Below are 18,246 nucleotides of genomic sequence, written 5' to 3' on the forward strand. Positions count from 1 at the left end.
AGACGTCATTATTGATGTGGTCCAGACAAGGTGACTGAGCACCTCGTCAGACATTTCATTTTGGATTTTGCCATTCTAAGTCAGTGATGGATTTTATGGTTGGGCATTTAGAAGAAAGTCTCCCTCAGAATGAACAATGAGAGGTAAAATTGATGCTCAGAAAATTAGCACACACTTCATGCACTTCTTCCTGCGGAGAAAAGATTCCTTTCATGCCTTCTCTTTAGGGCTGACAGTGTTGCTATGGAAACAGAACCCTCTCCTCCAAGTGTAATATGCATTGTGAAGATGGCAACCTCTAATCTACATATTTGGTTACACTTCAATTACAAATTTGTTCTAATACTCTTTTTCCCCCTCACATTCTATAATTCTTTACTGAGTAAATGACTTTTTAAACAAGGACGGAATTGCTACATCTCAATGCACAATTATTCCTTTATACCTGGTTGTACTTTTTTCTTATGTTTTTTCTGGATTTTCAAAGTTTTAGTCTTTTTTAATTATAAAAATAAAACATACTCATCATTTTAAAAATAAATTACTTCACATATAATAGAACAAAAATCTTCCATCAACACTCTTTTTCCTAATGTCACTCTCTCTTCCAGAGAAGACATTCTTTCAGATGTTTTTGTTGAGATTTATATACGTATGTATATGCAGACATATCCACATACATAGACATATACTCACTGTATAGCTGCAGAGCATTCCACTGTATAGATGTAATGATTTATTCAACCATTCTACTCTAGATGACTAGAGGTTATTTCAGCATTTTTCTATTACAAAAATACTGTCCATATAAGCAAATATTTCTGTGGGATAGACTGCCAAACATGGAGCTGACCTTTGAAGGGATATTTCCTTTTACATTTGCATAGCTCTTGCTAAACTGTCCCCTGATGTGACTTACATTCCAAATGTCTATGCCTAAGAGTGCTCATTTTTCTTATCCACTCTTGATGAAATTTGCATATGATCAATATTACTTTTATCACTCTCACCAGGGGGAATATTTCACTCATTTATGTTTTCCGGATTACTGGTAAGATAGAGCAATTTTTTAATTATTCACTGGCTACTGATTTTTCTGTTTTTGTGACTTCTTAGCAAGGACTGCCATTTCTCTATGAGTGTGTTTATCTTTTTCTTCATGAGTTGTTGAGGTCCATGTTTTATGGATATTCATACTTGGTTATACATGCTGCAAATATACTGACTTGAGAGCTACTCTTTTACTTTCTGTTTGGGGTCTTTGGCCGTGAGGAATTAAACACAATTTTATATAGTCAAAGCTATTAACTTTCTGTTATAATTTTGAGTTTTTACTCTTGCTTAGGAAGGTTTCCCTACTGCCAGATTATGAAAATACTGACCTATATTTTCTTGCACTGTTACAATTTTTCCAAATATATTTAATCAACCTGAGATTTAATCTGGAACATAGGAATTTCCATTGTGGCTCTGTGGGTTAAGAACCCAGCATAGTCTCCCTGAGGATGTGGGTTTGAACCTGGTTGCGCTCAGTGGCTTAAGGATCTGGTGTTGCCACAAGCTGCGGCAGAAGTCGAGCATACGGCTTGGATCCAGTGTAGTGTGGCTGCGGCATAGGCCAGCAGCTGCTGCTCCAATTTAACCCCTAGCCTGGGAACTTCCATAGGTCATAGGTGTGGCCATAAAAAGAAAAAATTTTTTTCGAACGTGGTATGGAGTAGAAAACTTTTTTCCAAATGGATATACAATTATTTCAACACAATCTGTTGTGTATCACATTCATTCTCTACTTCTATAAAAACACTCACTTTAATTTCTTTCATAATATTAGACGGCTCTCTATTGACCTGTTTTCTCTTCTTGGATTGTTTTTGCCTAATGTTTTGATATCTGGGAGGAAAAGTTTTACGCTAGTGTTCTTCATAAGTTTTCTGTGTGTCTATTTTGGAACAGTATCTTTCTCTGATGAATTTAGAATCAGTTTTTGAATTTCAAGTAGAAAGAATCCTATTGAAATTTTTTCCTGGAATAGAATATATAGAAAAATAAGGGGGATAATTAATATCTTTTCATCTAGCAACATGGTACATTTCTATTTATTCAGTTCTAATTCATTTCCTTTATTAAATCTTATATTTTATGCCATATAGATCTTGAACATTTCTCACTAAGTTTATTGTTAGTTTTTTTTTTTTTTGTCTTTTTGCCTTTTCTAGGGCCACTTCTGTGGCACATGAAGGTTCCCAGGCTAGGGGTCTAATCGGACCTGTAGCCACCGGCCTACCCCAGAGCCATAGCAATGCGGGATCCGAGCCACATCTGTGACCTATATACCATAGCTCATGGCAACGCCGGATCCTTAACCCACTGAGTGAGGCCAGGGATCGAACCCACAATCTCATGGTTCCTAGTCGGATTCGTTAACCACTGCGCCACGACGGGAACTCCCAAAGACAGTATTTTTAAATGACCACACGAGGATCTCTTTAGTTTCATATTCATGAAATGCCTTTTTGCGAAAGGGTGTTTTTTTTTCTTTCTGACCTTTGTTTTTCCTTTGGGGACATAATAGATTCCGGAAGCTCGTAAAAGAAAATAGCGCCTTTTCCAGGATTTCTTCCCGTCTTCTTTCAAATAAAGAGCGCCTTCCAGTTCTGGCACAATGATGGATGTTCCACAGAAACTCTCCTGAAATTGAGATTTGACGATATGAAACATACAAAAGATAAAACACACTTTTTGCTCAAGTTTAAATACACTGTGGCACACGAACCTTCAAGCTAAAAATGGTTTTGTGTACAACTCTGGTTGAATGCGTGTACTGACCTCGCAAACCAGTGGCCAAAGAGAGGAAGACCACCATGGTGGCTGAGTCTCAGCTCCGACTGGGACTTCAAGGCTTCTGGACCACTTAGCTTGGGACCACAGGCACATTCACTAAACCTCAGCTCCCTTACATGCAAAACTAGAATGACGACAGCCCCAACTTCATCAGGAAGGTTGTGGGTAGAATCTTGGTGTCTTGTAAAAGTAAGCATTAACTAAAGTCTATTTCTTTTCTTTATTTCTTTTCTTTTTTTGGTCTTTTTGCCTTTTCTAAGGCTGCTCCGTGGCATATGGAAGTTCCAAGGCTAGGGGTCAAATCGGAGCAGCAGCTGCTGGCCTACGCCAGAGCCACAGCAACACGGGATCTGAGCCACGTCTGCGACCTACACCACAGCTCACGGCAACGCTGAATCCTTAACCCACTGAGCAAGGCCAGGGATCGAACCCGCAACCTCATGGTTCCTAGTCAGATTCGTTAACCACTGCGCCACAATGGGAATTCCAAGTAAAGTCTATTTCTGTTATTATAAGTTAGTAAATAGAAAACTTATTTCTTTCCCTGTAAATAAAAACATGACTTTCACTGCTGGTAAACAGAAAAATGATAATATATAATTAATTTAATACAGAAATTATGTGAACATTAATATTTCACTTTTGGCATACTTTTATTTCAAACTGAGATTAGGGGGTGCTTCCACTGTGGTGCAGAGGTAACGAACCCTATGAGTATCTTTGAGGATATGGGTTCAATCCTTGGCCTCAGTCAGTGGGTTAAGTATGTGACGTTGCTCTGCTATGACGTTGACCTTCGGCTTGGATCTCGCGTTGCTGTGGCTGTGGTGTAGGCCTGCGGCTGCCCCTCTGATTTAACCCCTAGCCTGGGAACCTTCATATGCTGCAGGTGTGGCCTTAAAAAGACCAAAAAAGCAAAAACCAAAAACCCCCAAAAAGACCCAAATTGAGATACGATTGTCGTCTAATATTGTTTTTGTCATATAATATAATAAAATAATAAAATAACAGAAACAGACTTTACTTACTGCTTACTTTTACAACACACCTCTCTAATTGATTTCATTTAGACCTTAAGCTCCATCCATTTCATCAAAAATGGCAAGATTTCCTTTTTGGGGGACAGTTTCTTATCAAAGAATGAAGAGAGCAGTTATTAATATTGTGGTATCAGAAAAGGAGAGTGACAGAGGGCAGTTATTAATATTGTAGAAAAGCACCTATATTTTCTAGGTGCAGGTTGTCAAAAGTCAAAACTTGCATAGCATTACATAATTCTTAATATATTTAAAACACAATGTGATGTAATTACATATTATTCTATCTTGTAGTTCAAATACTCAAATTTATTTTTGATTTTTCTGTTTTTTTTTTTTTTTTTTTTTAGGGCCACGCCCATAGCATATGGAGGTTCCCAGGACAGGGGTCAAATCAGAGCTATAGCTGTTGGCCTACACCACAGCACAGCAAAGCAGGATCCAAGCTGCGTCTGCAACCTACACCACAGCTCATGGCAATGGATCCTTAACCCACTGAGTGAGGCCAGGGCTTGAACCGGCGTCCTCATGGATGCTCTGAGCCATGACGGGAACTCCTGATTCTTCTTTGTATAACTCTCAACCTCTTTTCATTCAGTCCCATAAAAGGAGAGTATTCTAATTTTACACCCTCTAAGTAGATTTACTTGTAGTGGAGCTGGGACACATCTTTGTTCACATTTTTCCTGGTTCCCCCCAAATTTAGCTGGTATTAGTTGTTTTAGCAATAATCTCTTATATTCGGAATTCCTGTCCTGGCTCAGTGGTTAATGAGATCCCGAGTTGCTATGTGAAAACTCATAAGTTTCAAAAAATCAACTGGCAAATTAACTTATGGAACATGCCAGGGGTGATAATGGCAGACATCTGTACAATGGTTTACATGCTGTGTTTCCCCTTCTTCCCTACATCCTTGTAATCATTCACTACAATGCAGGGGAGTTCCCTGGTGGTCTAGGGGTTAGCACTTGGTGCTTTCACTGCTATGGCCTGGGTTCAATCCCTGGTCTGGGAACTGAGATCCTACATCAAGCTGATGCATGCCTCCGCCAAAAAAAAAAAAAAAAAAATTTCAATATGATACAGGAAACCAAGGTTCTCGGACTTGCCCAGTAACACATGAACTTCAACAGGCAGAGCCACCTCAGATTGGATCTCTCAACTCCAATCTCACACTTTCTACCACACCTGGCTGCTGGAAGGCATCTTAGAATTCACTGCAAAGAAAACTAGGAAATCCTTCGGTTTGACTCCTGTGGAGCACTTAAGAAATGAAATATATGGAGCGATGAGTTTTATGGGGATTCATGTCTTTCAGTCAAGAATTACCAAGCCAATTCCACGAAGAGTAAAATAGACTGTTCAAAGCCATACTTTTAATCAACTGACTCCAAGAACCAAGAAATTAAATGGCTCTAATTTAGTAATAATGTGATTTTACTTCATTCTTCTTTTTTTTTTTTTTTTCTTTTTATGGCCGCACCTGCAGCATTTGGAAGTTCCCAGGCTAGGGGTCAAATTGGAGCTACAGCTGCCACGGCCACAGCAATGCCAGATCTAAGCCACATCTGCAACCTACACCGCAGCTTGCGGCAACACCGGATCCTTAACCCACTGAGCGAGGCCAGAGGTTGAACCCGCAGCCTCATGGGTACTAGTCAGGTTCGTTACCACTGAGCCACAAGGGGGAACTCCCAATAATGTGATTTTCTTTCTTTTATTTTCAATGATTTTTATTTTTTCCATCACAGCTGGTTTCCAACAATGTGCCTTTAAAACTCTAAGTTAAAATATCAGCGTGTCTCAGAATTGCCCATCGTTCTGAGAAGCAAATAACTTAAAAACAGAGAGAGGTAACATCCTTCTCTGCAAAATTAAACTTACCTCCAGTAAAGATTCCTTGTTCTTCGCATTCATTTTCTCATTTGTCTCCTTGCTTTCTTTCTTCCCTTTGTTGTCTAAGTAAAAGTTCTAGATAAGACAGTAAAGATCAGATCAGCAAGTGTTCATTACCACGGCAGCCACTGCACAGAACTCACGGTCTTGCTGGACAGAGGACATGTACGTGTATGCAATAAACTGGGGACCATAGCGTATGGTCTCTGTCAACCAAGTACTTATGAGGGTGCTTATGGGCTGCTGACACTGCATCACTGGCCAGAAGAAACATCTTCCCTTCTTCCCATAGTGCCCAATCCATGAGGAAGCAAACAAAAGAGAGAAAAACACCAGCAGGGAATACAATGTCATTTGACTGTTCAATTCCATCATCCAGTGTTGGAAACTGGGTAACCCCGATGCCCTTGAAAGAGCCTGGAACTGCAGGATGGTGGAGCTCATGTCCCCTGCTTTTGATCACCAGGTAGGATCCTAAGGCCCTGGGGACCAGAGATTCTAAAAAGTTTAAAAACTAAAAAGCAAAAACTAAACCAAAACAAAACAAAACTGTGGTTCACTGGCCACTCTGTTCCTGGGTACATATCCAAAAAAAACCAAAAAACACTAATTCGAAATGATACATGCATCCTGATGTTCACAACAGTGTTATTTATAATTGCCAAGACATGGAAGCAACCTAAATGTCCATCGACAGATGAACGATAAAGATACATATACACAATGGAATACCACTCAGCCATCAAAAAGATTATATTTGCAGCAACATGGATGGACTTGGACAGCATTATGCTAAGTGAAATAAGTCAAAGACAAATACTGTCTGATATCACTTATTTGTGGCATCTAAAAAATACAATAAACAAGTGAATATAACAAAAAGAAGCAGACTCACATATATAGAGAACAAACTAGTGGTTCCCTGTGGTAGGGGAGGGGCAGCCTAGGGGTGTGGGAGTGGGAGGTACAAACCACTGGGTGTAAGATCAGTTCAAGGGTGTATCAGACAACATGGGGAAAATAGCCAATATTTTGTAATAACTGCAAATGGGAAGTAAAAATTACATAAAAATTAAAAAAATTTTAATTTATAAAAAGCAAAAAGCTGCATGGATCAATCATAACGGAATTTGCAACTTGACAACCTAAGGACAGAGAGAAGCAGAAAGGGCATTCCTGGAATGACAGCCAGCTTAACAAAGACAAGGAAGATCATGGATGAAAAGCACTTGCAGATGGGAGCCTGGTCTCCAAGAGGGGTTTGTATGAATCCATGCATCATACCTTTTAAATACCTAGTATCAGTGACGAAGCTGAAACTAAATGCTTAATGCATGTTTCCAGAAAATCATGAGTGTCTAAGGACTAATTTTTACAGAACCAGTACAGGGAAGTATCCATACACAAAATGATTCTGAGCGACCGCTGCCATAGTTAAAGTAAGGAAAATAATGCCTGAAAAAAATGTATTAAAACTAGAACATACACCCAGGGAGTGTAGTGACTAAATTTAGGACGCTCCTGAGTCTAGATAGGCATGTTTATTTACACCATGGGAGTGTTTCTCAGGTGTGACCATCTCGACGCTCCGTAAAATGCATGTCCCTGGGCTCCCAACCTACTGAGCTGGAATCTCAGGGCGGGGCCTGGAAATCTGCATTCCAACATGCTTCCTGGATGACTTTTACTTACACTGAACTTTGAGAACAGAGTGTACTAGACAGAGAGGAAGCAAACTACAGACAAACAAAATTTGCATAATTAGATCTCCTAGAAACAATGCATAAAGTGGGGAAATGAATCCACTATAATTCCTTCCATAATTCTTAATCGATTATGTTTTTTTTTAAATGGCCACACCCAGAGCATATAGAAATTCCTGGACCAGGGATTGAATCCGAGCTGCAGATGCAACCTATGCTGCCACTGCAGTTGGATCTTAACCCACTGTGCCACAGTGGAAACTCCTTACTGGATTATCTTTTTTTTTTTTTTTTTTGTCTTTTTTTTGCCGTTTCTTGGGCTGCTCCCATGGCATATGGAGATTCCCAGGCTAGGGGTCCAATCAGAGCTGTAGCCGCTGGCCTACTCCAGAGCCACAGCAATGTGGGATCCAAGCTGTGCCTGCGACCTACACCACAGCTCATGGCAACGCTGGATCCTTAACCCACTGAGCAAGGCCAGGGATCGAACCGCAACCTCATGGTTCCTAGTCGGATTCGTTAACCACTGAACCACAACGGGAACTCCTGGATTATCCTTTAATTTTTTTTTTTTTAAGTTTTCTTGAAGTATAGTTGATTTATGAGGTTGTGATAATTAGGATTACCTTTTAATGTATATATACATATTTTTTTGTCTTTTTGCCATTTCTTGGGCTGCTCCCGCGGCATACGGAGGTTCCCAGGCTAGGGGTCGAATCGGAGCTGTAGCCGCCGGCCTACGCCAGAGCCACAGCAACGCGGGATCCGAGCCGCGTCTGCAACCTACACCACAGCTCACAGCAACACCGGATCGTTAACCCACTGAGCAAGGGCAGGGATCGAACCCGCAACCTCATGGTTCCTAGTCGGATTCGTTAACCACTGCGCCACGACGGGAACTCCCTTTTAATGTATTTTTAAAGACAAACTTTTACATGTTATTTGAATGGACAGTATATTGTGAGTTAGAGTGATTGTTATAGGGTTTGGAAATGATTCTAATTTTAATTGTTTGGCTTATGGACTGTGACTAACTGTAACATGTAACATATACCATCTGCCAGAACTATACGCCAAGGCCTCACTGGTATGCATTTCACTTCATCCTTACAAGATCCCCACAGTGTTGGTATGATTGCTATTTCACAAGTACGGAAACAAGGATTATGTGATTTGTCCAGGGTCAATCAGTGCCAGAGCCTTGAGTTTTCTCAGCATTAAAATGCTCTAAATACTATAGGAAAGACCCCAGTATGACACTGTGGATGGCCTTGACACAATGAACTGCACACTTAAAAATTAATTAAAATGGTAAATTCTATGTATGTGTATTGTACCAAAATGAAGAAGAATTAGACGACCTAGTCCTAAGAGTGAGAGCAGAGTGTGTTACTAGCAAGCACACTTGCTTGAGGGCCCTTGGAAAACGTGATCCTGTATGAGTTGAAAGAATGGACAGAGAACATGAGACATGAGGAGGACTCCATGGCATGTGCCTTTCTTTCATCAGTCTGGGTGAAGGAGGGCACGTGTCACCCTCTGCAGGACAGACGAGGGAAGAGCCTTTCTAAACTATGAAGGGTCTCGTTTAAGGAGGGTACCCTGAAAGCTTAGGATGCAGTGTGTCTTCTCTGAGACCCTTCTCCGTTTTTTAAGCTTCTGAATGCCCTTTTCCCCCCCTTCCAAGTGATAGTGCTACACTGTGTTTTTGTTTTAGTGAAAGTACAAAACCCACAAAGAAAAATCCAAGCTGGAGGTCACACAGGGCAATCCTTAGAAAGTATTGATTGTTCTTGGGTGAGAATCCGGGCAAGTTCTGTAGCAAGCAGCACAATTCAAAAGTTTATGGCAATCTGAGCTGAAAAAATAAGGAACTTTAAATTGGGAAATGAGACTTTCAGTTACAGCTTGCTGCTTTTTCTCACAGCTTCTGAAAATGCAAGATTTGGGGGCAGCTGGATAGGAAAGAAACAGCAAATCTGTTACATTTTTAATATCACTTTTTTGGAATAAAGAATAAATCAAGCAAACATTTATCAGCCCATGAATAAATATTTGCGGGTACCCTTTACATGTAAAATAACCCTGTTTTTTCGTTTTTGTTTTTTTTTTTTAAGTCTTTTAGGGCCTCATCTGTGGCCTATGGAGGTTCCCAGGCTAGGGGTCAAATCAGAGCTACAGCTGCCGGCCTACACCACAGTCACAGCAACGCCAGATCTGAGCCATGTCTGCGACCTACACCACAGCTCATGGCAATACCAGATCCTTTCCCCACTGAGCGAGGCCAGGGATCAAACCTGTGTCTTCATGGATACTAGTAGGGTTCATTACCACTGTGCAACAATGGGAACTCCTGAAATAACCCTGTTCCTAAGTCTCTTTCTATCACATTGAAAAGATAAATATGAGTAGATGGTTATATGTCTATAGATGGGAGCGCTATATAAGACACCGCACACATCCAAAGTGAGCCCAGTTCTATAGGTTTTCAGAGAGGGAGAAATTACTGTGGGCTGAGATGATCAAGGAAGACTTTACAGAGGAGGTCAAAGTTTGAACTTGTGTTGGATGACGTTCATATGCAGATAGGGGAAAAAAAAATAAAGAGTGCATTCTGGGCAGGAGGAAAAGCATATACAAAGGTCCGGAGGTAGTTAAACACTGGGTATCTTTGAAGCAACCTAAATGTCCATTGACAGATTAATGGATAGAGAAGACGTGGTGTGGGTATCTACACACACACACACACACACACACACACACACACACACACACACACACACTGGAATAATACTCAGTCATAAAAAAGAATGAAATAATGCCATCTGCAGCAACATGGATGGACCTAGAGATTATCACACCAAGTAAAGTAAGTCAGACAGAGAAACACAAATACATACAAATGGACTCATTTACAAAACAGAAATAAACTCAGAGACATGGAAAACAAACTCATGTTTATTAAAGAAGAAAAGAAGGAATGATAAATTAGGAGTTGAAGATTAATATATACACACTACTGTATATAAAGTACATAAACAACAAGGACCTATTGTATATAGCACAGGGACCTATACTCGGTGTCTCAAAATAACATATGGAAAAACATCTAAAAAAGAATATATGGGGAGTTCCCGTCGTGGCGCAGTGGTTAACGAATCCGACTAGGAACCATGAGGTCGCGGGTTCCGTCCCTGCCCTTGCTCAGTGGGTTAACGATCCGGCGTTGCCATGAGCTGTGGTGTAGGTTGCAGACTCGGCTCGGATCCCGCGTTGCTGTGGCTCTGGCGTAGGCCGGTAGCTACAGCTCCGATTCAACCCCTAGCCTGGGAACCTCCATATGCCGCGGAAGCGGCCCAAGAGATAGCAATAACAATAACAACAAACAACAACAACAACAACAAAAAAAAGACAAAAGACAAAAAAAAAAAAAAAAGAATATATGTACATGTATAACTGAGTCTCTCTGCTATACATCTGAAACTAACACAACATTGTAAATTAACTATGTTTCAATTTAAAAAAATACTAGGTATCTCTGGACCACCCATGAACTATGAGCCTGGCTGGAGCTGGAGCACACGTGAAGACCAGACTATCGCCCCCAATTTCTCCTCCTCCCTGTGTCAGAATATACCAATGCACATTGTTTGGTGACTGTGCAGGGCCTTCCCCTAGAGAGACCAGAGCCTGTTTCCTTGCCCTCTTATGTTGGGTCTGGCTATACGGCTTGCTTGACCAATTGAATGTTGGGGGAGGGACAGTGCCTCCATCTGAGCAGAGGACATGAAAGGCAGCATTGTGGGTTTCCACTCATTCTCTGGCATGCTTGTCTTTCCCCAGGAGGAGTGTGTGTCCCAAGTAGCTGTTGGCTGAAGACGGTAAGAGACATGTGGGACTACCTGAATCTGACACTCATTCTGGACCCATGAGCAGATGACCTGCAGGCCCAGGACAGAGGAAATACCTGTTGCTATAAGACCCTGGGATCCTGAGGTTGTGTTCATGCCACCAACCCTAAGACACACAACCACAATGGCTGCTAAGAGCATCTGGGGCACCGAAGTCAAAAGCAGACTTCTTTTAAAACTCCTGGAACTACTGTCCAGGAGTTTCCTGGCAGCTTGGTGGGTTAAGGATCGGGCATTGTCACTGCTGTGGTGTGGGTTCAATCCCTGGCCTGGGAACTTCTGCCTAACTGTGGGTGTGGCCAAAAAAGTAAAAGTTAAAAAAATAAAACTGGAGTCCATCCTGGAGCCCATAAATGTGATGTCTGTATGACTTTCCTCCCAGTTGGACCTGGTCCCAGAAGGTCAAAGATGGATCTTGGTGGGAGAGGTTGGAAAGAAGGGGAGATGCTGTGAAGACATTTCCTCCCACGGTGGCTGGCAGCCACCTCTCCCTGGGGCAAGACTGATGTTGTGGTTCTCTCTCTGCCCTCATTGTTGAAACCCAATCAACCACGACCACCACCACCACATTTCAGTTAAAGGGACAGAACAAAGGAATGAGAACTGCCTAAAATATCAACAGGGATGATTGTTGGAGTGTGGAGATATGGATGATTTAAATTTCCTTTTATTTTTCAACTCTTTTCCTAATAAATTGATATTTTGAAGTCAGAAACAATTTTTTTTTTTTGGTCTTTTTGGGGCTGCACCCACAGCTATGGAAGTTCCCAGGCTAGGCGTCCAATCAGAGCTATAGCTGCTGGCCTACATCACAGCCACAGCAACACCAAATCCAAGCCGTGTCTTCGACCTACACCAGAGCTCATGGCAATGCTGGATCCTTAACCCACTGAGCAGGGTCAGGGATTGAACCTACATCCTCATGGGTACTAGCTGGGTTCACTACTGCTGAGCCACAATGGGAACTCCGGGAACATAAAAATAACATGGTCGCAGCGACCTCACGTTAATTTATTTCCCCAATCCCTCCTCTGAAAAGGGGATTCTTCAGGCTGCCAGCAGGAAGAGTGGCCAGTGTTAATACCAGAGTGTGCCTTCCTCTGCAGACACAGACCTCGGGCCTCACACCTCTCCTCTGGTTTTGGGTGATGTCACTGGTGTCAGCACAGCTGGGAAAACAATACCCTTCATGTTACGGCTGAGTTTCATTTGAACATCTGCCGCTTCTTTTGGACGAGCAGACCACCCTGTGACGACAGTCAAACAGGAAGAGGAACTTTCCTAATGCCAACCAGACTGAGAAACTAAGAGGAACTCAGCTGCTTCTTTAGTAGAGTTGCTCTAACAAGGTCAGTAAGGCTCTACTACTGCCCTAACCCAGTGTCCCAGAGAGGCAGCACCACCTGGGCCAGAGGAGCCTCTGTCCTGACCCCCTGCTCTGCCCCCACCTCTACTCCCCTACACTGTGAACCTAAAACTGCTCTTAAAAAAAGTCTGTTTTTCTTCTTCTTATTATTTTTTAATTTTTTTGCTTTCTAGGGCAACCTACCTATGGAGGTTCCCAGGCTACAGGTCACATCAGAACTGCAGCTGCCAGCCTGCACCAGAGCCACAGGCACACAGGATCTGAGCCACATCTGCAACCTATACCACAGCTCACAGCAACGCCGGATCCTTAACCCAATGAGCAAGGCCAGAGATCAAACCCGCAACCTCATGGTTCCTAGTTGGGTTTGTTTCTGCTGCACCACAATGGGAACTCCAAAAAAGTCTGTTTTTTAAAAAAGCTTATTCACATGCTTTGTACACGAATGCTGGTGGGAATCAAATGGCTGTGGAATTATATTTTGATTCCACTGGCCAGCTTATTAAAATGCCAAAACTGATAATACATCAGGCATTGCATTCTCGGCATCTATTTCAACGTGTGATGTGATGAAAAATTCTGAAATGTTTTGGACGCCAACAAACAAACGTGTGAAGTGGTACATAATTTTCAAACTCCTTCTAAGGGGGTTTGCAAGCATAGAAGTCTGATGTTCACTCACAGAGGTGGCCATCCTTTGAGGCTGGCCACAAGGGGCTGAGTGGGAGGAGATGCATGAGCAAAATAAGAGGTCACTGAGAGAGAGGGGAAGGACACAGCCCGTAAAGGGACAGAGGGACACAAGGACCTAGAGGCCCAGGAGAGGGCCAGGGCAAAGATGCTCGAAACTGTGGGTCCCACATGTTCCATTCTCATTGCTGCCCCCAAAGGGCCTTGTCGTGCTTCCATGAGATGCTTCTGTGTCCTTTCAATAATCATGCTGAGAATGTTCTAGTCAGAGCAGTTTCCATTCCCATGACTAAGTGATCCTCAGTGACAGTACGGCAGTGTCTGCACACCCAGATGTCAGCAGTAGCTCTGGAGAACCACTGGTGGTCTTGGGCCGGCATCAAGGTTCACTAGTGAGGCTCCTGCGTGGTTCCTGCATCTTGGGAGTGATGCTAAAGAGTGAGGGGCCTAAAGAGCTGATAAGTAGCTATTTGATGGACTAGGGCATTACAGCCACCAGCAGGGGAATTCATGGCTCTGCTTCTCAATTTGAAATCGGGGTGACCTGGAGTTCCTGTCATGGCTCAGTGGTTAATCAACCCAGCTAGTGTCCATGAGGACTTGGGTTCAATCCATGACCTTGCTCAGTGGGTTAAGGATCCGGTGTTGCCATGAATTGTGGTGTAGGTCGCAGATGTGGCTTGGATCCCACGTTGCTGTGGCTGTGGTGTATGTGGGCAGATAAAACTCTGACATGACCCTTAGCCTGGGAACCTCCACATGCCACGGGTGTGGCCCTAAAAAGACAAAAGGCGAAAAATAAAATAAAAGAATAGAATGGGGGTGGTCTAGAGTTCCTTGGTGGCTCAGTGGGTTAAGGATGGATCTGGCGTTGTCACTGCTGTGGTGCAAGTTGGATCCCTGGCCCAGGAGCTTCTGTATGTCACAGCCACAGCCAAAACCAAACCAAAACAAATAAAACAACAAAAGGAGGTATTACCTCCTAAAGTACTAGACCAGTCATCCTAGGGGAATTCCTTCCTAATTAAGCATCTTTTGGTCCACAAATTTGCAGAACCTGGTTCCTCTCCATAATCGTACTATAGATAGTTACTATAGATAACTTCTTCTTCTTCTTCTTTTTTTTTTTTTTTCTTTTTTGGGCTGCACCTGCAGCATAGGGAAGTTCGTGGGCTAGGGGTCGAATCAGAACTATAGCTGCCGGCCTTCACCACAGCCACAGCAATGTAGGATCTGAGCCGCACCTGGAACTTATACCACAGCTCACTGCAATGCTGGATTCTGAACCCACTGAGCGAGGCCAGGGATCAAACCTGCATCCACACAGACACTCTGTCAGGTTCTTAACCTTCTGAGCCACAATGGGAACTTCTAGATAACTTCTGCCAAATTAATTAAACAAGGAGACCACTGGACTGAGGGGGCCCTAACATCGGGGCAGTTGACATAAGCAAACCAAAATGTGAGCCTGGAGGGTTACAAAATTGAAACCTAAGGTCGCCCAATCACAAGTAGTCAATCACGACTAGGCTTTAAGCTCTAGTCAATCAAATAATTTCCTTTCTTGGCTTCTGTACCTTCTCTCTACAAGTCCTTCCCCTGGTTCTTGGCCGAGGAGTGCTGCTAACGACTTCTGGAAGGCAGCTATGCTAACCACTATACCACCAACGCTCGACTCCTAAAGAAACAACGCATTGGTTCAAAATGTCCCCTGGCACTTATTTTTCAGGTCTTAGGGATTCAGATGCACTCAGTATTTAGGAGTGCTTAGTTTTTATGCTTCTTTAAGTCTTTTGGGCCATTTGTCAGCATTTTTTCAAGGTTTATCATTTTATCTCTATATTGTTCTTAGCCAATTAGGCTTGCTTGGCATCTGTTCCTAAAGTTTTGGGGCTTGTGGTGAAGGACTGGGGAGTGAAGAGAGCGTAAACCAATGGCCTAAGGCCACGGCGGCCAGCCAGGAAGACCAGGACCTGTTCCAGCATCCATGCGTCCTAAGTGGGGTCAGGCCTCCGCCAGCTCTGACTCACACTGGGATGGTGGAAACAAACACAACACATCACAGGCTGAATACAGTGAACACCACCCTCGGCTGCGATTAGTGGCTTCAGAATTTTCCATTAAACCATAACCTTCCGCGAATGGCATTTCACTCGCCATTTGCATTTCTATAAATCATTTTTCTGCAAGAATGAACCTTAGACTTCAGCTTTTCCACCCACAAGGAGTGGGGCAGACTCCATGCAACAAGCTCAATCATGACCACAAAGCTGAATCCAATGGTGGCAAGAAAATGCAGCGTCATAGAAAAGAAATTTAGAATAGAATACAACTATACAGGCAAAGTAAGCACAGGTGATTGAGCCCGGATTTTAAAATTTTTCATTATTTATTTATTATTATTATTTTTGCTTTTTTTGGGGGGGGGGCTGCACCCATGGCATATGGAAGTTTCCCAGGCTAGGGGTCAAATCGGAGCTACAGCTGTCAGTCTAAACCACAGCCACAGAGACACGAGATCCGAGCTGTGTCTGTGACCTACACCACAGCTCACGGCAACACCGGATCCTTAGTCTGCTGAGTGAGGCCAGGGTTCGAACCTGTGTCCTCATGGATCCTAGTCAGGTTCGTTAATTGCTGAGCCATGAAGGGAACTCCTGAGCCTGGAGTTTTTTAAAATAACAAAATGTCAGAAACTGAGCAAGCAGCCAGAAAATATATTTTAAATAAATCTCATGCAGTCATGACTGCATGAACTTGTGACTGGAAACATTCATTTTTGACCTGTTTTTTTTTTAATTTTTTTAATTTTAACCAATATACTATTTCAAATCAATTTCTTTTCCACCAGTTTATCTGAACGTGTTGTCACTCCCTGTCTTCCCGCCCCCATGGTCCAGCTGTACAACTACCCAGGACCTAAAGGAACTCCCCTCTTTCCTCTTGGACTCGGCACACACCCCCTCCTGGAAGGCTCGATTCCAATCCACTCTTCACCTAGTTAACTCTAACCAATTTCCTAGGTGAGTGCTAGGAGGTAACATTCTCTGACTAAACTTCGCTGCCCACCGTGCACAATTACCATTGGCTGGGGACCACCACGGGGCAAGTCTGGGACACCCTTGTATGCAGGGCTTGAGGAAGCTTTTTCAAATATGGAGAACAAGGCTTTTTCCTTTGTAGACTGTGTGTAGAGCCGTACATCTTCTGGGCACTCTCTTTACATATCCCAACATCAATAAGCACCAAATATGAACAACAAAGGAAAGGGTAGGTTTAAAATAAGAGTGTTAATGGCTCAGAGTGCATCAGCAGACATTGCAGCCAAACAGATATAAGGACAAGAGAGGAGGATCAGTCAACGGAGAGGTGGATTCTGGAAGCTGACTCAAAAGAGGCGAAATGATTCTCTCTCAAAGGGGTTCCTAGTTTGCCTCTGGCCTAAGAACTGAGTTTGTGTTTCTGTGAAAGGAATGTATTTGTGATATTTCGTGAGATGTGGTGAGGACACAGGTGACATTAAAAAAATGGATATTTTACATGTTTTAACAATATATGAGTTCTCTTACCTGGGGGTTTTTAAATACAGCATATTTTTCCTCTTTTTCCAAAAACAGCACTTTATTTTCTGTGTCTCTTGTCCAGTTTGATAAGACTTCAACAACATTTTCATGGTCTTCAAAAAACCTTTCTGATGAAACAAGAAAAAGCATTCTTTCAGACCCAAGACATCAGAGTTTCTAACAGAGAAATAAGCTGGTACTTAGCTAACACAAGGCTTCATACTTCTCCTGGGTTCTCAGAAATTCCTCAGTCTTACATGATGTTACATTGTAATGTTTCTCTTATGTTTATTCTTTGGTCTCAGGTCTTCAACTTATTTTCCATAGAAAACATGGCAGTTGAACCTACAATATACTGAAAATGGTCAGCCACTGCTCTTTTTTCCATATTAGAACTTTTTTTCTTTTTAAGGGCTGCACCTGCAGCATATGGAAGTGCCCAGGGTAGGGGGCGTATCAGAGCCACAACTGCCAGGCCTACCCCACAGCCATGGCCATGCCAGATCCTTAACCCACTGAGTGAGGCCAGGGATAGAGCCTGTGTCCTCATGGATACTAGTCAGGTTTGTTACTGCTGAGCCAGGAAGGGAACTCCATATTAGAACCTTTGACTATTTGAAATAGTCCCAGGTGGAGGTAACATTCTATCTGGAAGGCAGAGAGGCAATAATTAGTCAGATAACTATGAACGAAATTGCCAGATAAGTGATGAGTACTATAAATACCGATCCCTAAAACTCTAAAAAGAATGCACAACTGTTGGAATCAACGCTAAACCTTCCTTTAGAGGGCTTTCATTTCCGTTTGAGTCAGGGAGTTGAAAACGTCAAGAAGTGTTTCAGTGTAGACCATTTCCCCCACAGCTTTAAAAACTGGCAATTCTGTATCCAACAAGCTCCCCCGGTGGGGGGTGGGGGGTGGGGACAGATTTTTCTGTGAGTGGTATTAAGAACGAGCAGCAAGGAGTTCCACTGTGGCGCCATGGAAATGAATCCGACCAGTATCCATGAGGATGTGGGTTCGATCCCTGGCCTTGCTCAGTGGGTTAAGGATCTGGCATTGCCGTGAGCTGTGGTGTAGGTTGCAGATGTGGCTCGGATCCTGGGTTGCTGTGGCTGTGGCACAGCACACAGCATCTGTAGCACTGATTGGACTCCTGGCCTGGGAACTTCTCTATGCTGAGGGTGCAGCTCTAAAAAAAAAAAAGAATGAGCATTAAAACAGTATTTTTATAATTCA

General features: G+C 42.8%; 1 protein-coding gene across 2 annotated transcripts in view; it reads right to left on the reverse strand.

Moving 5' to 3' along the window:
• Positions 1–18,246, reverse strand: part of APBB1IP (amyloid beta precursor protein binding family B member 1 interacting protein) — a 115,300-nt gene that overhangs the window by 26,953 nt on the left and 70,101 nt on the right. For both annotated transcript variants that reach the window (XR_014818010.1, XM_003130751.7), the window contains exons 7-9: positions 17,014–17,135; positions 5,763–5,849; positions 2,545–2,688 (exon numbers count right to left, since the gene is read on the reverse strand). Coding sequence is in view for 1 of the 2 variants with exons in the window: in XM_003130751.7 (XP_003130799.4) it covers positions 2,545–2,688; positions 5,763–5,849; positions 17,014–17,135 (353 nt within the window). In the remaining variant the exon portion in view is untranslated. The remainder of the gene's footprint in view (positions 1–2,544; positions 2,689–5,762; positions 5,850–17,013; positions 17,136–18,246) is intronic.

Source organism: Sus scrofa, chromosome 10, assembly GCF_054392235.1.
Source record: "Sus scrofa isolate SSC_HxYL_T2T_F1_AM1 chromosome 10, Sscrofa_HxYL_maternal_Yorkshire_Landrace_v2.0, whole genome shotgun sequence".
NCBI classification, from domain to species: Eukaryota; Metazoa; Chordata; class Mammalia; order Artiodactyla; family Suidae; genus Sus; species Sus scrofa.